At 50.2% G+C, this 21,186-nt stretch overlaps 1 protein-coding gene across 1 annotated transcript; it reads right to left on the minus strand.

The window, feature by feature from the left end:
- Window positions 1-3,142: 3,142 nt before the first annotated feature.
- On the minus strand, window positions 3,143-5,360 carry BMP4 (bone morphogenetic protein 4; the record flags this gene model as incomplete). The annotated part of the gene is made up of 2 exons (XM_084239603.1): window positions 4,981-5,360; window positions 3,143-3,999 (listed from the first exon to the last, which is right to left on the minus strand). The coding sequence occupies exons 1-2, from the start codon at window positions 5,351-5,353 to the stop codon at window positions 3,143-3,145; spliced, it is 1,230 nt and encodes a 409-aa protein (XP_084095729.1). The 5' UTR covers window positions 5,354-5,360.
- Between the last annotated feature and the right edge of the window lie 15,826 nt (window positions 5,361-21,186).

The raw sequence follows: 21,186 nt of genomic DNA on the forward strand, positions 1-21,186 counted from the left end.
AGCACCCGCCCTTAGACCTGCGTGCGCTAATCAGATCCGGCTGTCTTTGCAGGGCTTCACCTGAGCTCGGGGTCCCCAAGGGAGGAGGAGCTGGCCGGGTGGCCAGCTCGGGGGCCGGGGGGTGGGGAGTTGGGGGAGGTCCTGAAATCCGCAATCTGGCTTTGGAGGGGGCTGCAGGGAGGCTGCCCGGCGCGCGGCTCCCGCGCAGCCGCCAGGTGCACGGTCTCGTCCGGGCCGGGAGGACGCCCCCTGGCGCCCCCGAGGCCGCGGGGAGCTTCGGGAGCAAGCGGGTGGCGAGCCTGTCGGCCGGATCTGGACGGACCAAAGCCGGGTGACTCCTGGGGTCTGCCAGCGCCGCGGCCTCCCGGAGCCCTCGCAGTGTGGCGCTGCCCGGCGGCAAGGGGGTGGTGGAATGAAGCTCAGTCATGACAGAAAACAAAGTCAGCAGGTCACCTGGCAGGTTCGGAGAGACTTATGCAACGAAAGCCCGGGAATGTGTAATGCATTTCGCCCCCCCCCCCTTTTTTTTTTTCTTAAGCTCCTAGTAATCCGGTTCCAGTTTAAGGGTTGGGCTGGGATCCACCAAGTGACTCCTCTGATGTGGTTATGACTTTGTTGAACTCCTCAAGAGAGATTCTCCCTCACCATCTTTCTTTAAACGATGGGAACATAACTCTGGGGGGTGGGGGAGAGTGTATAAAAAGAGGGAATGGCAGGTATGATCCAAAAGCAAGGGCGAAAATCATTCTGCAACTTCCACGAGGTTCTAGGTCGAGCAGAGTCAAAAATAACAAATACTGAAGCTCAGATGAAGTATCTGCATACATGCAATTCCCTATCTCTCCGGCCTCAGGAATAAGCCTTCAGAGTCTAAAGAGTTAAAACTGGCCATAGTTCGTTGTTTTTCATGCTAACATTTGCGGCATTAGGACTATTTGGTTAACTAGGTATATGCAATTCACAGAATTTCACGGTAAATTCCCCAGACCAAATATTTGGCTGAACAAATAAACAACATTATCCATTCCTGAAAATAAGCCAGTAGAAGGGGGAGGGTGGGGAAGGGTGGTTGCTAGAAAGTGACCTGAGCTGGGCAACCACCAGGCTCTGGACTCGCCCTGCCCTGGGATAATTTGTCCAAGTGCTAGCGATCTGCGGGTTCCTTTTCAATGACACGGGCATTTCAGAAAGTTGCTGGAAATCGGGCAAAACAAAACGAGGCCGCCTGAGGGGAACACATAATGGGCTTCCCCTAAATGATTTATTCGACCTCCATACCATTAATCAAAGGGGCAGCGACCTGGGGGGCTAAAGGAGGGGGAAGTATCCTTCTTTGCAGGGAGTTTGGAGGAATTGTGGAGTCTTGCTGCCTTTGCCTGGGGCTCTGATCTCCTCTCTCCACCTGTGCTCTCCAGGGAGCTGGGGCTTTGGCAACTGCTCCACTTCTATTTTTATTGGTTTCCACTAAGCTGCTCCTTTTGGAGGATTGCAGGACTTCAGTAATTAAAAACAAAAATGAAATCTGCTTTACCCCCCCCTACATCCCGCCCCCCAGCACATGGAAGAGTACATGTAAATGAATAGTGTGTGGAAAGCACAAATGCCAGGGATATGCACACAGGCATTCTCTCTCCTGGTGTACACACACCACCACTCACATCTATACCTTATTGATCAGAAATGCAACCCTCTAAGCCCTCCCCACACAGAGTATACAAAGGCATCACTTCTGTACCAAACCCATCCAAACCTGTACAGAAATGAGCCTAAAATTCCAGGGCTTAATTTAGTTGCTGATGGCAAGTGAGAAAAAGCTGAAGACTCTCCTCTGTTCCTTCTAGCCTTTCTATCCTTGTCATTCCAGAAAGTCATTTCTCTGCCTTGATGGTACAACCTTTAACTGAGGGAAACTGACTGCTCAAGTATCCTTTTCTACTTTGGCTAGAAATTGAGCTTTTGCCTTGAAGAAACTCTGGCTCAGAACATCACATCCATCAGCTGTATCGCTTTCTGCCCAGCTTCAGAGAAGGAGGAAGGAGTGGAGGAACAGAGACAAAAGGAGAATTGGCATTCAACTCAAAAGATTCTATATATTCACATCATATTTGCGGGTCCCTCAGTGCCTACACTTAGAAATCCAACCTTTCAGTACCTAATTCCTATTGCCAGCTCCACTAAGCCCCATCTGCAGGAACTTGGAACTCAATGAAGAGCTTCATGTGAAGAATAGGAGACCAGGAAACAAGTTAAGAGCACGGGGGAATTCTACTGGGTGATATATTAAATAGTGGTCATCAAACTTTTTGAAGGTAAGGCACATTCTTGGATACACCCTTCTTTAAAAACTGTTTTAAAAATGCACATACATAACCACACAGTAATATGTGAGTGTGAAAATTAGTTTTGGTTTGAAAACACAACATTATACCTATAATAACTGGAGACACCCTGGGGTGTGATAAAAGCAGAGGTGGGAATCATTTCCCTAGAGTTGAGACTTGTTCACCACACTCAGCTGACACACCTCTAACAGGTGAGAAAATCAGAACATGTACAAGGAGCCTAAAACAACGTGCATCTTTAATCTGGCCTACTCCTTTCATCCCACTGTTTCTCTAAGGCATGTGTCATCCAGATGGGAGAGGATGCTGCGTCCTTGTTAACATTAAATAGAAATGGAAAACAATTCATCCTGGCAATTACCATAGCTCTACCATCAGTTTACTTCCTGTGCCTCCAACTTAACCACCTCCAGTTACCACCCTCTGACTTCCACCCTGCCTTGAGCACCACTTCAACAGAAACAAACCCAGTCAAAAAAGATAGGGCAAAAGGAAAAGTGAAAGGATTAAAGAGAAAAAGAACCTTGTTTACATTTAAAATAATGACTCATTTTATTTTTTTCTTTTAATACGTAGTTATAAATATATTTTGTCAAAATATATGATCAATATGGTCAAAACATTTGCACGTAAAGTCATAAATAAGGTCAAGGTGAATGTTTAGGGGTTTTTTTGCATTTTTTTTTTTTTAAGATAAAAGTCCAGCTATAAGGAAGCAGTCTGTGTAGTGTGTGGGTGAGTGGATGAGAATGTGTGTGTGTGTGTGTGTGTGCATGCGTATCCCCAAGGACTGCCTGATCTCAGCGGCATCCACATCCCTCTACTACCATCTCCTGATAGTTTTTCAGTACCACCTTGTCATACTCATCCAGGTATAGCATGGAGATGGCACTCAGTTCAGTGGGAACACAACAGGCTTTGGGGATACTGGAATTGACGGAGTTGACCAGGGTCTGCACAATGGCATGGTTGGTCGAGTTGAGGTGGTCAGCCAGTGGAAAGGGGCAGTCCCCATGGCAGTAGAAGGCCTGGTAGCCCGGCGGGGCCACAATCCAGTCATTCCAGCCCACATCACTGAAGTCCACGTAGAGTGAATGGCGCCGGCAGTTCTTATTCTTCTTCCGGGCCCTCTGTGGGTGATGCTTGGGGCTACGCTTGGCCCTCCGGCGTCTGGTCAAAGCATGTCCCCTGCCATCATGGCCAAAAGTGACCAGGAGGGGCCGTAGCTGGGCCCAATCCCCACTCCCTTGAGGTAACGATCGGCTAATCCTGACATGCTGGCCTTGGTGGGTCCGTGTCTGATGGAGGTGAGTCACCTCAATGGCCAGCCCATAGTTAGGCTGCTTCTCCCGGGTCCAGCGAAGGACCGCAGGGCTCACATCAAAACTTTCCCACCGTGTCACATTGTGGTGGACCAGTCTCGTGTCCAGTAGTCGTGTGATGAGGTGCCCAGGCACCACTTCTGCCGGGGGCTTCATAACCTCATAAATGTTTATACGGTGGAAGCCCTGTTCCCAGTCGGGGCCCTGGTCCACCTGCTCCCGGAAGAGTCGAAGCTCAGCAGAGGAGATCACCTCGTTCTCCGGGATGCTGCTGAGGTTAAAGAGGAAACGAAAAGCAGAGTTTTCGCGGGTCCCTGGGATGTTCTCCAAATGTTCTAGGCACAGTTGGGGAGAAGAAGAAAAAAAAGAAGCACGTGAACTTGTGAGACATCAAAACATCAAGAAATAGCTAAAAGCTGGGTGATGGATGGTGGGTTCTGCTTATGCTGGAAATCTACTAGGGGAGAATCAGCATACCTTTTAATTTGAAGGAGCACATATATGGAGCAGCTAGCAAATCGAGAAAATTAGCTAGCATTCTGCAAGCACCAAAGACAGAAAGCATCTCCTTTATGTGTCTAATAATTTCCATGTGTCAACTCCTTACTCTACCACCACCAGACTCCCCTTTAAAGCCCTCTTGGCTTTGTGTACACAGTTTTCTTTACAAGTGGTTGTAAAGAAAAAGAGAGGCCCACAGAGCAGAGGCAGGAGGAAACACACACACACACACACCACCCCTCTTCTTCCAGTTTTGAGTATGTTACTAAACATTTCCCCAGCGATCTTGGAAACACAGAGCATGCCTTGTTGATCATGTTACAGAGAGGAAAATAAATTCCAACACAGTAATGATGCTGGTGGATTAATAACTCAGATTTACTTTGGAAAAGAAACATCCGCTAGGAAACATTCAGATCGGATTACAAGGCCCCTATTGAATAAACCTGACAAACACACAGCTGTAATATTAAATTCAGTAGGTGCTTTGAAAAAAAAAAAAAAAACGAGCAGAAAAACTGGCAGAAAAGGCTTTGATATAGCAAAAACACACCGCTGGGGCTAGCCCACGTCTGAGTGGTGTCACTCCCCTTCCCCAAACCCCTCCCCTCTGTCTCCAAAAAATAAATTCAGCCACAGCTCTGGAAATTCTTAGAGGTAAGCAGCCCTGTTCCCCAGACTCTTTTGGACTTGGGGCTTTGATGTAATCTGAACTCTTCCCCCTGACCAAGGCTTCTAGGGCCCCTCAGGCCAGCCCTATGAGCAACACCCCCCCATCCCACCCCCCTCACCCCAGACTTGGGGCAGGGACTGACCTTCGTGGTGGAAGCTCCTCACGGTGTTGGCCCGGCTGGCGGGGCGTTCGGGGTACTCCAGACCAATGCTGTGGATCTGCTCTTCCTCCTCCTCCTCCCCAGACTGGAGCCGGTAAAGATCCCGCATGTAATCCGGGACGACGGCGCTCTTGCTCGGCTGCGGGCGGCGGCGCAGCCCGAACATCTGCAGAAGTGTAGCCTCGAAGTCCCGCAGGAGCTCATGGCTCTGCCCTGAGCGGCGTCCTCCCGCGTGGCCCTGAATCTCGGCGACTTTTTTCTTCCCAGTCTCAGGTATCAAACTAGCATGGCTCGCGCCTCCTAGCAGGACTTGGCATAATAAAACGACCATCAGCATTCGGTTACCAGGAATCATGGTGTCTCTGGGGAGGGGGAGGAGGTGGAAGGTTAAAGAATAAACAAACACCAGTAACCAGAGAGAAAAAGAGACGTCTCTGCATATGCATATAGGACTAGAAATAGAGAGGCAACATAGAAAACAGGTCAGAAGGATCAAGTTTGTGTCTTCTCTCTCACACCCCCCCACCGCCACCAGCTGCAGCCATGCACAGCCTGAAAGTAGGAATTGCCCTGTAATTACTTGGTCTAACTTGTTTACAGTCAAATAACCCCAAATCAGATAGCCTCCATCCTGTTAATCTTTTTTTGTCCCAACTGCTATCTGAGCCATGATCTCAGCTTGGCTTCTTCAAGGATAAACAGTTAACATTGAGGGGGGGAAAAGGGGGTGGGGGAGGGAGAATTAAAATGCCATCGCTCTCCACTTCAGACCTTCAGCCTCTCCCTCTCTCCCTCCACTCCCCTCTCTTCCTCTACCCCCCAGGAGCCCAGCTTCCACAGCTTCCAGCTGGGTCCGAGCTGGAGGGAAAGGAACGCAGGAAAGCTGGGGCAGGGCAGGGCGAAGACACAGGGAGGCTGGGTCCAGAGGCCGAGAAGGTGGTCTGGAAGCGGACCGAATGGCTGACGATTTACACTACTGTGGTTGATGAGTGTGAAATGCCCAGCCCTTTAAGAGTCTGGTCGCGCCCGCTCGCTCGCTCGCTCCCGGAGAAGGGGAGAGGGATTCCGGAGCGGCCTCGGTGAATTTTGACAAGCAGCTGGGACCTCGCCACTGGGGCAGCGGGCGCTCCCCGGGCCAGCGGTGGTGGTGGTGGTGGTGGTGCGGGCGGTGGTTCGCCCACAAGGTACAACCCCGGGCTGCGGACCTTTCATCTCCGCAGCCCCCTCGCGCTGCACTTTCCTGGAGCGCGCCCCGAGAGCGCCAGCGGTGGAGCCGACTGCGCTGGAAACGCAGCCGACCCGCTCAGGGCGCCGCGGCCGCTCCGCTAAGGAGAGCGCGACAGCGCGGCCAGAAAGCGGAGCGTGGACTCTGGAAGGAAGGTCCGACGGGAGGGACCCGAGGCGAGCAAGGGCGGGGAGGGTGGACTGAATTCCCGGGATGGGGGAAGGAAGAGGTGTCTACTCACTGACAGAAAACAAGGCATATAATAACAGTCCATGATTCTTGACAGCCAATCTTGAACAAACTCGCTGGAAAGGTTCAGAGGAGCTGCGGCAGTGCGTTGCTCTGGATGGCACTACGGAATGGCTCCTAAAATGAATATTTGAATATAATGAGACTCTGGCGCAGACGGGCTCTGTTTTTCTTCCAGCCCCTCCGAGTCACGTGAGGGCCGAGGCCCCGCCCCGCGCGCTGAGGAGCCCGCCCTCCCCGCGGCGGGCGGCGGCGAAAGGGCCCGCGCGCCCTCCCCCCGGCCCCGCCCCCTCCGGAGAGGCCAACCTCTCCGCCCGCCGCCCGCGCCTCCCCGGGTGCGGGAGGCGCTCCCGGCGGCGCTCGGCGGGGTGCTCCGCCGGTCCCCCGGCGCGGTGCGCTCGGTGCGCGCGGACCTCGCCTCTACCTGCGGCGTCCGGGCCGGCCGCCCGCGCCAGGGGCCGGAGGCCGGGGGTGTGGGGCGCGCCGTAAGGACCTTCAGCGCCCGTCGGGCTCGCGGGGGACCGAGCAGAGCCGTCTCAGCAGCTCGGCACCTCACCACCAAGGGGCACTTAGGAAGGAAAGCGCCGAGGGACCCCACGTGCACGCGCGCGCGCCCTGCCCCTCCTCCCCGAGTCTGCGCCGGGCCAGATTCTGCTCCCGGCGACACTAGTCACCCCGCGGTGGTCGCCGGCGAGAGCTCTCGGGTGAGCCGGGCGGCCGCCCCAGCCCCCGGCCGGAGGCTCCGACCCTGTCACGCGCCGGGCCCGAGAGGGACGCGGCTGGGCGGCGGGCGGTGTGGGAAGGCAGAGCGGGCGCTGCCGCCAGCCGCTCTCCCTGTCCCGTGCCGGGGGGATCGCCGCACCTCGCAGGTCGCGGGGCCGTTCCAAGCAGAGGGGCGGACTCAAAAAGAGGCGTCGCCGGGGAAAGGGCGCATCACATTTTTCGGGTCTTAATGTCGCCAGAGTTTTACAACTCCGGACCCGGCGCGGAAAGGAAATCCCTGCACGTCCCCGGCAGCGGGCAAGACCGGGAACCGCTTTCGCCGGCGCTGGACCTGAGTGTCTCAGCCTCCGGCTCTCTGTCCCTCCGCCCCCACCGTCTGCGCGTCCGTCTTAATTTTTAAACCACCACTCCTTCCCCCGCCGCTGCCTCCCCCAGCCCGTCCTCTGCACCAGCAGCAGAGGCGCAGCAAATACTTCTTTGCAAAAGTTGACCGACCACAGCTCAAGGCGTCTCGGGGATGTCCGAGCCCGAGATGCTGCGCGCACGGGTCGCTCCGCACGGGGCACAGCTGGAAAACACACTCCGCTCCGCTCCGCGTGCGTCCCCGCCCGCCCTGGGGCCCCGCGCCCCACGTCTCCGCCCCAAGGCCCACAGCACCCAGCCTTTCCTCCAGGGGCTGCTCCCCGCTCCTGCCCTGGGTCGCTGCGGAGATGGAGGGCTCGCGTCGCCTCTTCACGTTCTGCTCGAGAGCATTCGCGGGAAGCCCCGGAGGAAACCGAGCTCCCCGGGATCCAGCGCTCAGCCCCACGTCCCCGCCGCGGTGCCCGGCGCCGCCCGACCCCGCGGGCCCGGGTGCGGAGGCCGCGGGCGCCCCTGAGCGACCGCCAGCGTCGGGGGAGAGCCGCGCGGCTTCTTTGAGCCGCTAAATTTAGGTTTTCCCGCTCCCGCGCCTCCGCGGGGGCTGACTGCGAAAGGGCTGGGAGAGCAAGGGTTTGGGGGTGTTCTTGTTGTTGTTGTTTTTTTTTTTTTTTGAGAGTCTAAAACCCTAAAAAAGCTCCGTGGGAGGAGTTCCAGAAATGGGAAAAGCAGACAGAGAAGGGCCGGACCCCGCAGTGCGAAGGGGCAGTGGAGGGGCCGGCGCCCGGCTTCTGCAGACAATCCTCTCCCCGAGGAGTCTCCCGGGGTGGCAGCGGGAAGGCGCGCCCCGCCAAGACCCAGAGGACCAGGGGAGAGCGGGTTGTTTCAATTTCGGATTCAGGAAAAACTCCGCGACTTTTTTCTCAACCAATTTTTTTTACTTAAAAAAATCAAAAAAGTGGGAAAGAACTTTCGGCTTCAGAACTGTATTGGGGGGGGGGCGGGACTGGGGGGAACGCAGCTCGCAGCGGTCGTCTTTTCCCCCCTGCCCAAGTCTTCTCCCAACGTTCAAGTTTACTCAGAGGCAGCCTCAGCTTACCAAGTACACGCCTTTGGTCATTTTATCTTCTCACAAAGGCTTCGGCCCGCAAACCGCGATCCTCGAAAACCACCCACCTAAGCAGCTGCCAGAAGACCTCGGGGGCCGCGGGCCCAGCTCCCGCGGGGAGGGGGCTGCACAGACCCGGGCACCCCGACGGCCTCGCCGGTCGGCTCCGCGCGGCCGCGGTGCTTCTGGCCAGCGCCTCCCCGCAGGACACGACGCGCACCGCAGTTAGACGCGTCCCCAGAGCGTCCGGCGGCCCAGCCATCGTCGCGACAGGTCCCGCACCATCCAATGGTAAGAGAGGGGCTCTCCGGACGCCGCACGTCCACGAAAGTCGCCCGCGGAGGAGGCGCTTAGTGCAGCGGGCCGTCGCGCGCTCCCGTGGGCTTCCGCAGCTGGTGTCCGGGCCAGGCGACACTCCCCTCTACCCACCCCCCCCCCCCGAGAAAACAGAACTGTGCTTCCTACCGCCCACCGTTCCAGGTGAGGTGTCCTCACCTCCACATCCTTCAGCAGCCCCCCACCCTGGCTCTCTCCCCCAGCCCTTCCTTCGGAGGATCGCAAATGTCAGGCCCCCCGCCCCCTGCAACGTGTTCAGCTCTAGATTCCAGTCTTTTCCAACGACTCCCTACCAAGGGCATCTCCTCTTACCTCTTCTCCAGACCCGAGCCTACCACGGGCTGAGATCGCCCAGCGCCGCTGGACAGAGAAAGTGACCCGGGTCTACAGAGGCGGCAGCGAAAATGGAAGTGTCTTTCGGCGCGAAGATCCATCCCTACCTCCACACCGCCACGGAGGGGGAACGCCACCTCTTGCCTTGACCACAACCTGAGGACCCCCCCCCCCCACAACACACACACCTCTTCCCCAGGGATGCTCCGCGCCCGCTCTCCCCGGCACCCCTCGCCAGGTCACCTCGCTCACCATAGGTCCCTGTCGTAGCGGGCTCGCCAGCAGCAGCTCCTGGGGGCCTCCGAACCGCTGCAGGGGACCCGGGCGAGGGCTGTGCACTGGGGCGCTGCAAGCTCGAGACGGCGCCGACGGGAAGCCCATCGGGGAGAGAGAAGGACACTCAGCCGCGAGCGGCAGCGGCGTCGCGGGCTCCGGTCCCTCGGCTCGGCCGCCAAGCTCACCTCGCTCCCGGGCTGGCCTCCGCGCTCTTTCCCTCCCGCCCTCCGCTGCGCCCTGGCATCTTCTTCCTCCTCTTTGCTTCTCTCTTTCTTCCTTTCCTTCCACCTCCTCTTCCCCGTCCACCCCTCCCCGCTCCCCTCCGCCTGCGCTCGCCTCCCTTTCTGGGATGGGAGCCCCGCCCACATCCTCCCCTCCCGCCGCGGGGCCTGGCCTTGCAGGCCCGGGTCCCGGAAGCCCGGGCAGCGCCCGAGTCCGCAGCTGCCGCCCAGGCTGGGACGCCGCTGCCTCCAGCTCCGGGAAGCGGCCGGGGCTCACCTGGGACCTCGCGCGAAGGTACTAGAAAGCATGCACCGACTAGTCGCCATACCTTCCAAAAATACCCATGAGAGTCTGGGCTTCCCTGAGTTTAGAGTAACTGCTGCCCAAACTGATGATTAAAACACTGAGTAATCACCATTTACCCCGAGTAATTAGAGATAATGAAACACCTCTAAAATCAGGTTATGGAGAAAGGAGCTGTTGGATTGGTTTAAAGGGTGGCCTTCCGTAAACTGTTCAAGGATTTCCAAACATTGAGAAACAGGCTATGTGCAGAGCTGTGTGCCCCAAAGAGGTACCTCTCTGGCTGCTAAAAGGTGACCTTCTTTACAAAACATTTTTAAAATGCTTCCTGTGGAAAGCCTTGGCGCTGGCCCTCAGAAAGCAGCCTCAATAAACAGGCTAGTTTTCCCTGTCGCCCTTTTGAGGACACAGGCAGCTTGGAGACAGACTGGGGTCACCATGCTTTACAGTTAGAAAAGCCTGTTTATAACTCAGAAACCCTCTTAAGAACTGCTATTTTAGTTCTTTTTGTTGTTCTCTTTGTTGGGTTTTTGGTTTGTTTATTTGTGGTGCACCTCGGAATAACTCACCTTCTGAGGAGGTAACCACCACAGCAGCATCAACCTTGTTGGTCACAGGGAAAAAGAAAAGGTACCTGGTCTGTTTTGCAAGGAAGAAGGGACGTGAGGCAGGCGTTGGCTCTTTCCTACAAGTGCTAGTAATCATATTAGCAGGGAGGTGGAATATGTGGCTTTTAAACCTTCCCAAACAAGAACTGTTTTCACAGAGCGCTCCTGATATAGTAGTGAGAGATCAGCAGCATCTCTCTTTTCATGAGCAAGCAAGAAAGACAGTGAAGTTAAAGGGACTTGCTCAGAGCCCAGAAGTGAATCACCACAGCCTCTGCCTTGCTGGGGAGTCCTGTGCTAAAAGCTGCCTGGCAGGGCTGAGGATAGAAGACCTGAGCTCCAGGTTGCCTGGGGAGTGCTGGAGGACAGAGCATTTCCTGCCCTGATTTCTTTCCCTAGGACAGACATTGTGCTTCACTGTCTCAGCAAAGCATTTAGGTCTTTACTTAAATAGACAGTGACCTGGAGTAGCTCACCTGTAAAAACTTCACATTTACGTGCCTCCAATATTTAGAAAACAGGAGCCACTTCCTGTATGGAACACAGGATACAAAGGATGGGAAGTGCATGAGATCAGAGAAGCAATGGTGAGAGAACACTGCTGCCTCCTGCCATGTATTTTCCAAGTTAGGTGTGTGAGATCTTTCAGCTCAGCAATGCATCCAACTGCATACACAAGATATGTGACTGTGGACAAGTCCTTTTACTCCTGTGGTCCTCCGTTTTCTCACCTACAGAATGAAAGGATTAGGTCAAATAATTTCCATGCCCCCCCCCCTTTCAATCTGAAAGTGATTCAATTATTTTATTGAAATGTTACATAATGTCTATGTTCTTTCATTTTAAGTCCTTCCTGAGCACACCTGCTCTAGAACCTCTGAATAAATGGGGAAAGGCAATACCACTACTGTGAAAGGATGACTGACCATTTTACCTCCAGCTCCCAACAGAATCAAAATTACATTAATTAATAATAACACAAAATTAAAACTCCAGTAAACAGTTACCTAATGTCCACTCGAGGCATAGGCAGTGTGTTCCTTCAGCACAGTGCCTGGAGTAAGGAAGGATTAAATGTTCACCAAGACCCCTAAATCACTCACTCTTGTTTTAATCATTAACAAAATGTGTTCCTTAATATTTAAGCTCAAAAACAATAGTGATGTGCTGAAAAGCAGTGCTTGAGTTTATTTTAAAGCACCAGAGAGTTGTTTCTTCCCCCTTTTTGACCCAAATATTTTGGGATGACAGCTATTACCTCATTTTGCTGAAGCCCAGATAATACAGTAGCACCAGCCCACCCATGAGTCTGTGAAACTCACAGTCCAGGAGTTTCTAATTAAGCCACCTTGTTTAGACCCTGATATGAATCTTTAGCTATGTGGTGGGAAAAGCCAGCTTCAGTTCTCTTGGGACAGTGTTATTTCTAACCCACATTTAAAATGGGTATAAACCTTTGATTAGAAACTCCCTTTACCCACTCCTTTTCTCCTTTTTTCTTCCTCTTGCCCATGCCAAAAAATGAACTGCTTATTAGTTAGAGAGCTCAATCAGTTGCAGCCCAGTGATCAGAGTTGGGGAGGAGAATCAATTCATTCCTCTTCTCACTGCTAACTTATAGGTGAATCTTGGTGTTTTTATAGAACATAATATAGATGGACCAAATGGAACTAACCTAAGGCCTCAGACCCTCCGAAAGCGGTTCCAACAGCAATCTAGCTTCTGCGAGTCTTCTAGCACGTAGAGTAAAAGGAGAAATCCATCATAATTCCAGAGTAACTATTGCTCCTCTGCTGCTACTGCTGAATGTGCATTCATTTGTTGGGTTTTTCCTAGATAGCATCAAGAAAGAATAGCTGAACAAGCAGCTCTTTGGACAGTTTTTCTCAAAGTACATTCTGAGACCATAAACTTCAGACCAACCCCTGGAGAGAGCTGGGATCAAGGCTGATTCATGTAGATTTCTTGGCCCTGCCTACCCCAGTTCTATACCCAGAAATCCACATATTTCACAAGATTCCCTTAGCACACTTAAGCATGAGAGTTATTTATAAAGTTATTTTGCTTACATGTTAAGGCTGATAGATACCACTAAAAGGCAAGGAATATGCTTAGTTTGTGCTTTAAAAACTGTTTAAACATGGTAATTATAGTATTTTCTATGCCGAGAAATAGGTCCATATACATACCAAATAGGTCTATATAAAGTGAAAAATTTTACTTATAGGACTTCAATTAAGAATCATATCAAGGCCCTCCCTGGTGGCACAAGGGGTTAAGTCTTAGCACAATGATGCTATCTGTAGCCTCTGCAGCATGAGTTCCATCCCAGCCAGGGAGCTGACCCATATGGCACAGCAGACCTCTCCTATCTTGCTCACTGCTCCCCTCAGCAGTGAATTTCAGTCAGTCTGCCTATTCTGCTTCCCACTCTGTCTCTGGTGAATCCTCTCCTCCCCCCTCTTCCTCCCACCTCTGGCCTATACTCCAGTTCTTAGATGCATAAATCAATCTTAAAAAAAAAAAAAAGAATCATATCAAGCCTTCAAACTTTGTCAGTTGTCTGTTGTAGCTATGGAGAAATTCCCATCATCCTTGCAGACTTTTCAGAAGCAGTAATAGAAATATACTGGAAATTGCTATTGCAAGGGCTCTCTGAAACTGGAAGGATTACTTGTTTTTCTTTTTTTAAATATTTACCATTTATTATACATTTTCATCTATTTGACATAACAACCCTCCTAAAACACCTGTTCCACAGATGAAAATCTGAAATTTAGGGAGAGCATATAAATTGCTGAAGGTCACTTTAGCTAGTAGGTGGTGGACCCCAAATAAGAGCATGTCAGTTTGTCTCCACATCCTTATGCTTTGAGCTGGGCCTGCAGAGCGCTGAATCCCCAAGGCTAAAGCTTCTGACTAAACAAGGTTTGCCCTGGAGGCTTGCTTTCCCAAGGCCTTGCATGCTAGTGTAGAGAATTTCAGGATTTCTTGCTAGTTCTTAGAAGACAGAACAAAATCAAGACCCAGAAGCTTATTTTCTCCTGATCTTATTACAGTTCATTTTAGAGCAAGAATTTATGTGACTGTCCCAGAGAAAAGACTGAGATCTTGAGGAAGATCACAGCTTATCCCTGTTGGGTCTCAGGTTCCTCATTGTAAAATGCGAGGATTGATCGTGTTCCTCAAAGGTCTTTCTCAAGCCCCAAAATGGAGAAACAATGATCAACAAACAAATTCCATTTGTTTTCCTCATTTATAAACTGAGTAACAATTTCCACTTTAAAATGTTCTTAGAAGCACTGAATGAGTTAATGTAATAAAATGACAGGTTCAATGTAGCTCAATACATACTAGCTATTACTATTGCTATATTATCCTTGGCAAAGGTAATGATTAAATGACCAGAGTAGGTGAAGAGTCTCTTGTATTGAGTTTTATTTAAAATTAGTGATAGGGGGCCTCCCTGGTGGCGCAGCGGTTGAGCGCTGGGTTGCGAAGCTGCCCGCAGCCTCTGCAGCGCTGGTTCCATTGATCCCCAGCTGCTCCCCGGCCACCAGAGGAGGGTCCCACATGGTGCACAGACCTCTCCTGCCGCCCGCTGCTCCCCTCAGCAGTGTACTTCGGTCCTTCTGCCTGCTCTGCTCCCCGCTCTGGCTCTGGTGAATTCTCTCAACCTCCCGTGCTTCTGACTGTACCCAGTGCATGTAAAAACAAACAAACAAACAAACAAATAAATAAATAAAAATACATGCCTCTTTAAAAAAAAATAATAATAATAAAAATAAAATTAGTGATAGGACCTCCCTGGTGGCACAAGAGGTTAAGACACAACCTTACGCAGGATTCCACAGCCTCTGCAGCACGAGTTGGATACCCCGCCAGCCAGCCAGAGAGAAACCCACAGGGCGAAGCAGACCTCTCCTGTCTTGCCCACTGCTCCCCTCAGCAGTGTATTTCAGTCAGTCTGCCTGTTCTGAACCACTCTGTCTCTGGTGAATCCTCTCACCACTCCCACCCCTGCATCTCTGGCCTATACCCCAGCTCTTGTATGCATAAATAAATAAATATAAAAAAATAAAATTAGTGATAAACTTTTAAAGGATGAGGTTTTATCTCGTTTTTATATTTGTAATCATGGAGACTTCACACATTTCAGGTGATTGTTAAATAAAGTCTGCTTACATGAATCAGCAATTCACGAGTTAACATTCATTATGAGTTGTCTACATAGAGCTGACCCATAGTCATCTCTGCCAAGATCACTAAATAACATTTAATATGCATAGCCATAACTACTGAGAATAAAGAAATAGAGAAAGGATGACATATCAGAAGCATTTCCATCTCTGATTTTGCTGATCCCTAATACCTACGATTTTATTTATTTATTTTCTAAAGATTTATTTATTTATGCATACAAGAACCGGGGTACAGGCTAGAGGTGTGGGGGGTGAGAGGATTCACCAGAGACACAGTGGGGAAGAGAACAGGCAGACTGACTGAAATACACTGCTGCGGGGAGCTGCGGGCAAGACAGGAGAGGTCTGCTGTGCCATGTGGGAAGCTCTCTGGCCAGCCGGGGCTCGAACTCACACTGCAGTGGCTGCGGATTGCTTCATAGCTTGCATCTTAAACCCTTGCACCACCAGGGAGGCCCTAATACCTCTGATTTTAAACAAAATTTGTATCCCTCTTGCTAAAATGTAAATCCATCCTTTCTTCTGAACTGAAGAAGAAAATTCAGCCTTATTGCAAAGTTTTCCTCCTCTAAACATTTTTAACTAGTGTCAACCTTTGATATGCCTCACTCAAAGATAAGTAATGCTGGATTCTAATATTTGCTCATGATAAAAATAAAATGCAATCTTACTTCCATTCCCTATGCTTGAAATTGTCTTGGAATTTGGTTCTTTGGGGTGGGGGGTTGTTTTTGGTTTTGGTTTTTAATCCTTCAAAATAGAGCATCAAAAATGGACAGAGAACTCTAATCAAGACTGCAGAAAGATCAGACTGATGAAAAGACTGCTTTTGTGTCTTAACATGTCTAACGTGGATGGCGGATAGGGCATGGAGATTGAAATTCCTCCCTTTCCAAGGAAGAGGTTTTTCAAAGAGGTTTGGGTTGGTCCACAATGAAGAATATTTGGCTTCTCCCTATTTTAGTCTTGCTCTCCTAAAAAATGGTCCACTGCAAACACCTGATTTTACAGCAGTATTCTATTCAGAAATACCTTATTTCATGTATAAAGAAGGTTAAAACCTTGGAATGTCTTGGTTCTAGGGCATGCACACATCTCATTCTCTCCCAGTATGCATGACCAGTGTAACCTGGACAAAAATGCAGTGTCCTGTGGGATGAGCTTCGGAAGCAGAGCAGAGTCCTGCATGGACCGGCTATCCCAAATGAGTTATGGTTTCCTAGCCAGAAGTCAACTGGAAAGTACCATCTAACATTCTCCCTTCCATTATGCTAACAGCTCTCTAGTCTTCTCCTAGAAAACTTTACCCAAAGGGGTATGTGATCCAAGAGATTTTCATTATATAAATAAAACTTGGATGTTGTTACAAATAGTCTAAATATACTATGGTCCTTAAGGAGGGAAAAAAGCATTTGCACCAATGTCCTCTTCAAGAATAAATGTATATTATTCGTAATCCCCTCAGGGATTAGATGGAGATGTAATAAACATTCAAAAATGCTTGTTGAGACTCTGAAAATTCATCAAGCTGTCTACATGAGATTTGTGCACTTTTATTTTGTATCATATTTCAATAAAAGTTTACTGAAAATATGGTTTTGATGTGTTCTTTTAAAGTAAAATTTTTTTGACCATAACGTGAAGCTCACCAGCATGAGACAATCCAGTCCCCTTGTAACAGGGTGGTCCCCAGGAAAGGGGGAAGTTCCAGGTTCCCTGCCCCACCCAAGGGAGGGTGGAGCTGAGCAGGAAGAGGAGAAGCTGAAGAAGAGACTGAGGAAGGAAGCAGGATGGAGCCAGGAGACCTGGAGGAGGCGCATGGAGCCTAGAGACACGTGAAGAAACTGCGCTTGTCTTTTGGTCGTGGACTGGGTGACACAGATGTGGGTGAGACCCGTGGAGAGGTGACCATGGCAGCTTTATCTTGATGTTGATTTTGCTCTTTTCCTTCCGGGCTTGTCTGGTTGTTTCTGACTCTTTTCTGTGGGTCCCCACTGGAAGATGCTTTAGACTTGTGGCAGGCTTTGGGGCCTTGTTCTGGGCCAATCCCATATGGATGGACTTTTACCCACGAGGGGACGGGGAACTTTGGGTGCTTCATTTAAAAACTGGACTCTTTGCCTTACCTGTATTGTTTCCTAGTTTTATTAAAAATCCTTCCCATTAAAGTCTCCTATGTTTTGTGTTAATACGGCGGATGGCAGAACCCATTTAAAATGGGCAGGTTTGCGGGGCTTGGGCTGCCCCTCTCCCTGTCCTATAACACCCTCAGGTAACAGGCTACACAGGGCAAAGCTAGCATAATCTGTGTTCCTGTGCTGGCCATTGCAGGAAAGAAACCTGTGGCTTCAAAGAACTGTCTCTGGGGCCTTCCCTCCCTGACCCTATCCCCCCCTAAAAGTCCCCCAATTGCAACCTCTGCGGCCTGGACTCTGGGCACCAGCACAGTCCCAGGTAGGGGGCAAGATGCCCTACATGTTCTGCACTTTTCTCAAGGTGGCTGAGAATCTCTGAGCCAGAACAGAAGCTCCTGGAGGCTTCTCCATGATATGCTCACCTCTTTCCCTTTTTGGCTTCTCAAGTTGAGAGTCTCAGATTGGACAGTCTCTGGGGTAGGGGATGGAGAGGGGGCGAGACCTGTCCATCAGATACAGGTCTCTTAAATCAGAAATGCACAAAGCCCTAAGGAGAGGTTAACAGCTCCAGAGAGAAAAAAAAGGGGGGGGGTTCATTTCCAGATTTGTGAGCCCTTGGCTTGGGGGGTAGGCTAGAGAAGGGATAGTACTAGAGAAAATGGGACACTGAAGGAGTAGGTCTTGATGCCTTGTCAAGCCAACTCCCCAGTTCCAACACAGAGACAGGTCTAAGTGCTTGTCACCAAGGTTTGGCCCTAATCTTGGCCTTTTGTGCCCAAGGATGGACTCAGAGATGAAGCAAAAGCAATTTCCAACAGTCACAGAGATGGATGAGTATTGAGAGGCTGCGCTGGGAGAAAGAAAGGCTTGAGGTGGAGGTGAAGGGAAGAAGACCATCTTGCATTTGGGGAGCCACAGAGAAGCACCCTGTTTTCATCTCCAAGCAGAAAGAGCACAAGACGCTGACCCTGGGAACTTTGGAACGTGCTTTTCCAAGGGGAATGCAGATGCCTAGCGGGTGGGAGGTTGCACCTCCTCAACCCGGGGGCAGCCCCAATCCTTGCCAGATCCCTCGGGGCGGGGGCGGGGGCGGGGGCGGGGGCGGGGGCGGGGCGGATCTAATTTCAGCTCCTTATCCTGAAGCCCCTCAAATCAGACTCGGGAAAGAGCTTCCCGCAGGTCCCCGAAAGAAACCTTGGCGTCCATTCCTGATGCCTGGGGGCCACGGGAGGCGGCTTGGGAGGCTGTGATATCTCTCCTTAGGCGCTCCTTGTGCGCCCAGGCGGCGACGCCCTAGCAAACGGCTAAGGGTGTCAGCGCAGGGTGGGTGGAGGTCAGCCCGCTCTCCTGGCACAGCCAGACCCAAAGCGCTGCCCGAGGCCGGGCCGCCTCCTCCGCGCGCCCAGCCTACAGCAGCCGCCGGCCTCTCGCCCGCGTTATTTTTAGCTCAGCGGCTGCACCTTTCTACCTGCAAGAGCTCGCCCCGCTCTCAGACTCGTTTTGCAAGATTTGTGCCCCAGGTGGCTAATCTGACCCATACTTGAATAAACAGCCCGGGCAACCTGGGCGAGCCACTACACAGGATTTCCATCCAGCCGCAGAAGAGGCTCCTGAGATGCGAATTCCCACCTCGGTTTTGGTCTACCTGAACTGAGGGAGAGAGAGGGGAAGGGGGGGGGGGGGCTGGGGGAGGGCGAGGTGGGGAAGGAAGGGGGGAGAGAGAGAAAGAGAAAGACAGACAGACTTGGGAGGTAGGTTCTAACATGGACAATCTTGCTCATGCCTCTGGCAGTTCTCCCCTGGACTCTTAAATATGTCAGGGCACAGGAGACAGGAACCCTGGTGATAATTGCAGCAAATTAAATTTGGATAGTATTTGTTAAAATTTCCTCCCTAGTTCGCCACTCCCTCCATTACCTTTCATCTTGTGACAGATTTTCCAGGTGGCATTCTGGTTTTGCCATCAGGCAAGGAAAAGAAAGAGTGCTCTTCCCCAGGTGACTGGGTTCCTGGAATCTGCTGTTTCTTCTTGTTAAGCCCAGAGGTGGTACTGGCAACCCAAGGGAGGTGAGATTTGTAAGGCTAGGAAGAGGACCAGGTCCTGGCATGGTCCTGGAGAAGTGAGGAGGAAGTGTGAGGTTGCTGGAAGGGACTTCATACAGTCTCTGATGGGGCAGTGGGTCACTGCAGTGCCTGCTGGTGTGAGGGGGAACAGCCTTGCCTTCCCTATTAAGAGTGAAAAATTAAACAGAACAAGGAGACCCCTTTCTTCTGTACAAAGGAATGGTGGGTTGGATTTTGAAGCTTTTGCCTCAGATTTCTGATTTTCATTCTGGAAATTTAACTTTTGTTCCTGCACTTTAGGGTGCCAAGGACAGAAAATGGGTTTGCAGCAAACTGTGCTGTGCTACTTCTGCATCCTACTGGTTCTTTATTGAGACCCTCAGAAGATGGGATAATCTGGTTTCATCCCCCCAACTTTAGATAAGAACCAGGGGGGAAAAATGGCGATAGACACTGGAGGACACAGAGTCTATAGGGTCTTAAGAGAAATATAAAAGTGAGTACTGGCTTTCTTTGTGTTTAAATGAAATGTTAATCTCTTTAAATGAGAGGTTCTCAAACCAGTTATGTGGCCTTATTAAAGATCACTGGATGAATTTTAAGGTCTGTGAAAACTTCAAAATTTATGTATAAAATTTTGGGGGCAAGTGTAAAAGTGCATGGAGAGGGGCATAATTTTAATCAAATTTTCAAAGGGATTTGGGACCCAGGAATGGTTCTCTAAAAACGTTCTCTAAAAAATGGTGAATGTGCTTTATCTTTCTTATTGGGATAACATCTCCAAGTAGCATGCACACAAACCCTGGCTCAGTGGTATAATATTTTCACACCCAAGAGCAAAATGTTCTTAGCTTTTCATTGAGACAACAGAAGCGTGTCTCTGTTTAGAGCTAACACACATTCAGCGAAAAGACCCTACCAGAAGGGCAGAAATGTGACCCAGAACCGAGGTCCCCATACTCTGCCCGCCCCTTACCACCTCATTCAAGGCAGGGATCAAATGCTGAAGAGTATGTCAAACTATGTGCAGATCACAAAATATGTGGCTAGTGGTATATATGAAAAGAAATGCTGATGGGGTTTCCATATGCTAGTTATAATTAGATGCGCAATTATGTAAATAATTATAATCACGTGAATATTTGCATATTTTCTATAATGTATACTTAGAGGAAAATCAGCATACTTGGGGTCCCTGACCCCTGTTAGGCATTGTCTCATTTCACCCTTGAAACTTTTTATGACTTTATATAGTTATCCTCTTCCCCTCCCCCATTTTTTAAGAGAGGCAAAGTAAACTCCCCAAAGTCGCTCAGCTAACAAACACCACGTGAAGTCCAGATTTAGAGAGGGATATTAGAAAAAGAGTAAATTTTGTTCAGACTTAGGTAATTTTAATTCATAATTCTCACTAGGGTACTTGTGCATTCTGTGCAAAAGTTTGAGAGTCTGAAATAGAGTGGCCATCAGTGGGATGTTCAATCTTCTCCTTCAGCCTTTGCTAGAAGATTGTCTTTTACCTATTCACATCCTTTTCTTTATCTTCACAATTCAGGTTCATTACCACCTTACTAGAAATGTATACACTTTGTTCCTTATTATTGCTTTAAGCTAATCAGACAGCCTTAGAAAAGAAGTAACACCTCTGCCCTCCTTCCTGCATCCCTTCCAGGAACTCTTCATAATTATGAATTGTCATCTTTGGCAGCTATGAGATGGCAAAACTGAGACCCCAAAAGTTTCTGTATCTCACTCAAGGTGAATTAGTAATAGTCATTTTGTCTTTGTTATCAAGTCAATGAAGCCAAAAGTGATAAAACAGATTAATTTTGCTGTTCCCTGAGTAATGGCTCTATTAAAAAAAAAAAAAAAACCAAACTCATACAAACTCAGGTTCACTTTCCTTGAAATTCTTTGTTTTTAAAAGCATGAGTATGTGATTTGGTTCAACAGATAGTTTGTTTTTTCTCTCTTTAACATAAAACCCTTAATACCTAATTCTATACTACATAGTGTATGGAAGCTCCAGAAAGCAGACACACATCTG

Source organism: Talpa europaea (assembly GCF_964194135.1).
Source record: "Talpa europaea genome assembly, chromosome: 8".
Taxonomy (NCBI): domain Eukaryota; kingdom Metazoa; phylum Chordata; class Mammalia; order Eulipotyphla; family Talpidae; genus Talpa; species Talpa europaea.